This window comes from Egretta garzetta, unplaced genomic scaffold (assembly GCF_000687185.1).
Source record: "Egretta garzetta isolate BGI_Z169 unplaced genomic scaffold, ASM68718v1 scaffold497, whole genome shotgun sequence".
Classification (NCBI taxonomy): Eukaryota; Metazoa; Chordata; class Aves; order Pelecaniformes; family Ardeidae; genus Egretta; species Egretta garzetta.
The window spans coordinates 603634-606014 of record NW_009260349.1 but is presented as its reverse complement, the minus strand read 5'-3'; the positions used below and the strand labels follow the sequence as shown (position 1 = coordinate 606014).

Below are 2381 nucleotides of genomic sequence, written 5' to 3'. Positions count from 1 at the left end.
AAGCCGCCGACTAGAACTGGCAGCAAGGTTGAGAGCCTGAAACAAATAGCAAGACATTACATTAGATCATTAATTAACCAGCTTTCCTCTCACCCCACCCCATCCCAATGCCACGCTGCAGGCTCCCGGCCCCGAGACTGCTTTGACATCTATGCGAGCGGACAGCAAGAGGATGGGATTTACTCCATCTTCCCCACGCACTACCCCTCTGGCTTCCAGGTCTACTGCGACATGACGACTGATGGGGGCGGCTGGACGGTGAGCTGCCACCGTGCCGGGGGGCGCCAGGCGATGCCACCGCTGGCTGCGGGCTGTCCCCATGCCGGGATGCTGGGGGTGGGAGATGTCACTCTCGGCACTTGGATGTGTCATTGGGATGGGGGATAAACGCTAATGGGGTCTGGCTGTGCCTGGGGTGCCTGGTCCCACGGGGAAGCGAGCAATCAGGCTTGTCCGCATCACCCGTGCCGGTGGCATCAGCGGAGCTGCTGGGCTGAGCCCTGTGCCAGAGCCCTGCGGCCCTGCCCAGGCTTGAGGAGTTTGGCTGGAGCTGGAGAGTGGTTTCAGGCAGGAGCTGGATGCCATGGCTGGAGTTTGTCCTTCTTGACAGGACTGGGGCACGGCGTAGCTCTGGTCGTGCCGTGGGGCAAATGGCTGTGCTTTGCCCTGTCCTCACGGTCCTGGTGAGCGAATGCTGGGGCTCAGGACAGAGCCCAAACCCAGCGCGTTTCGCCTCGTCTAACCCAGGGGAGCCTGGGGCTCCTCCGATGCTGCGCTGATTCACTCGCTCCCCAGCCGCCCTGTCTGATTTGCTTTGCCATCGTGCAACAGCCCCGTAATCACAGTAATGGGGGGGGGAGGGTGGCGGGGGGATGCGGTGCTGGCAGCCCCAAGCCTGGACACCCCCCTCACCCCGGGGACCCCTTGGGTGTGAGCAGCCCCTACCCAGGAGGGCATTGCTCTGGGTCCTGGCAGGGCAGTGAGGGGGTCCCAGGGAGGTGACGGGGGGCTCACTGGGAGGGGTGGGCAGGCAGCCTCTCCCCTGAGGACATGCTGGGTGAGCAGAGCTGGCCAGCACCCCTCCAGCTGGGTGCTCTAGGAAACAAATCCCCACGATCTGATTCCCCTAAGCAGCTTTGAGCAATGCCAGGAGGGAGCTTAGCCCCCCTGCCCTTGGGGTCTGATGAGCCTCTGGCCTCCGTCTGCCCAGAGCCCACCCTGGGCGGGAGCGACCTGTCATGCACAGGGTGGTACCAGCAGCTCCAGTGGGGAAACTGAGGCACAGCACAGCCCTGGGGACCCCAGCTCATGGGGGGCTCACAGAGGAAAAAGGGGGGACCCCAATGGCTCCCCAGGGGGGAGGGGTTCCTTGCAAACCCCTCTCCCAGCCTCCACCAGCCCCAGCCGTGCTCCAGTGCTGCCTGAAGAGCAGCCCAAGGTGATTAGCGAGACACTCAGAGGCTTATTTAAAGCTGCTGCAGCCAGGAGGGCTCCGGCTGGGCTGGGGAGGGGGCAAAGCAAATGATTTTACACCCAGCAGCACCGTGGGCTTTGGCAGAAGGGCTGGCATGGTGCTGCCTGCAGCACCACCACTCTGCCCTGCCTTGGCTGGGGGCAGAGGAGCCAAACCAGGCACCGAATCCCGGCGTTCCGGAGATGGATGCATCCAGAGCAGGACCAAGGGCACTCACCCCAGGCTCCCATTTCTTGGGGCTGCTCTGCAGCACAGGCTCCCAAACACCTCCAGCACCCCCAGGGGGTTGGTGGGGTGTCCCAGCCATCTCCTGTGGGGCTGGGGACACGGAGGGGGTCCTTGGGGCACTGACTCACCTGGGCTCTAAGTAAGCCATGGCACAGCTGAGCACCGTGGTGCAGAGCCTGGGAAATTTCCCTTTCCTCCTCCTCCTCTGGAGTGATTACTCCTGACATTTGGGCTTATTTGCATGTGGGTGGGTGGGTAGAAGCGATGGCAGCAGCTGAATCAATTTTGACTTGGTAGCTTGGGAGCTGCTGAGCTAAGCCTTAGCCTGCATGGATGGCTTAGAGACCACGGGGAGCGGGACAGGGGGGAGAGTCACCCCAATGCCCCATCAGGGAGAAACCCAGCCGGGGTCGCTCACCGGGTGCTGCTCAGTACCTCCCTGTCCCCACGGCGTGATCTGCAGTGTCACCCTGTCCCCTTGCCATGGTTGTTCCCCATCCCCTTCATCGGGAAGGCTGAGCAAGGCGCAGCCTTCGCTGCACCAACGCCTCTCCTCCCCGCAGGGGCCGCATCCAGTCCCCTGCGCTGTGCGAGCGATGGCAGCTCTGGGGCTGTTTGTTTCGCATAGTCAACAAGCAGAAATGTGGCAGAGAGGGGAGACAGCAACGGGGGGCGGGGG

At 63.0% G+C, this 2381-nt stretch overlaps 1 protein-coding gene across 1 annotated transcript in view; it reads left to right on the top strand.

Annotated features, from left to right (window-relative positions):
* FIBCD1 (fibrinogen C domain containing 1) overlaps positions 1-2381 on the top strand; it is a 16345-nt gene that overhangs the window by 2138 nt on the left and 11826 nt on the right. The window contains exon 3 of the mRNA XM_035898238.1: positions 114-258. Within this exon, the coding sequence (XP_035754131.1) occupies positions 114-258 (145 nt within the window). The remainder of the gene's footprint in view (positions 1-113; positions 259-2381) is intronic.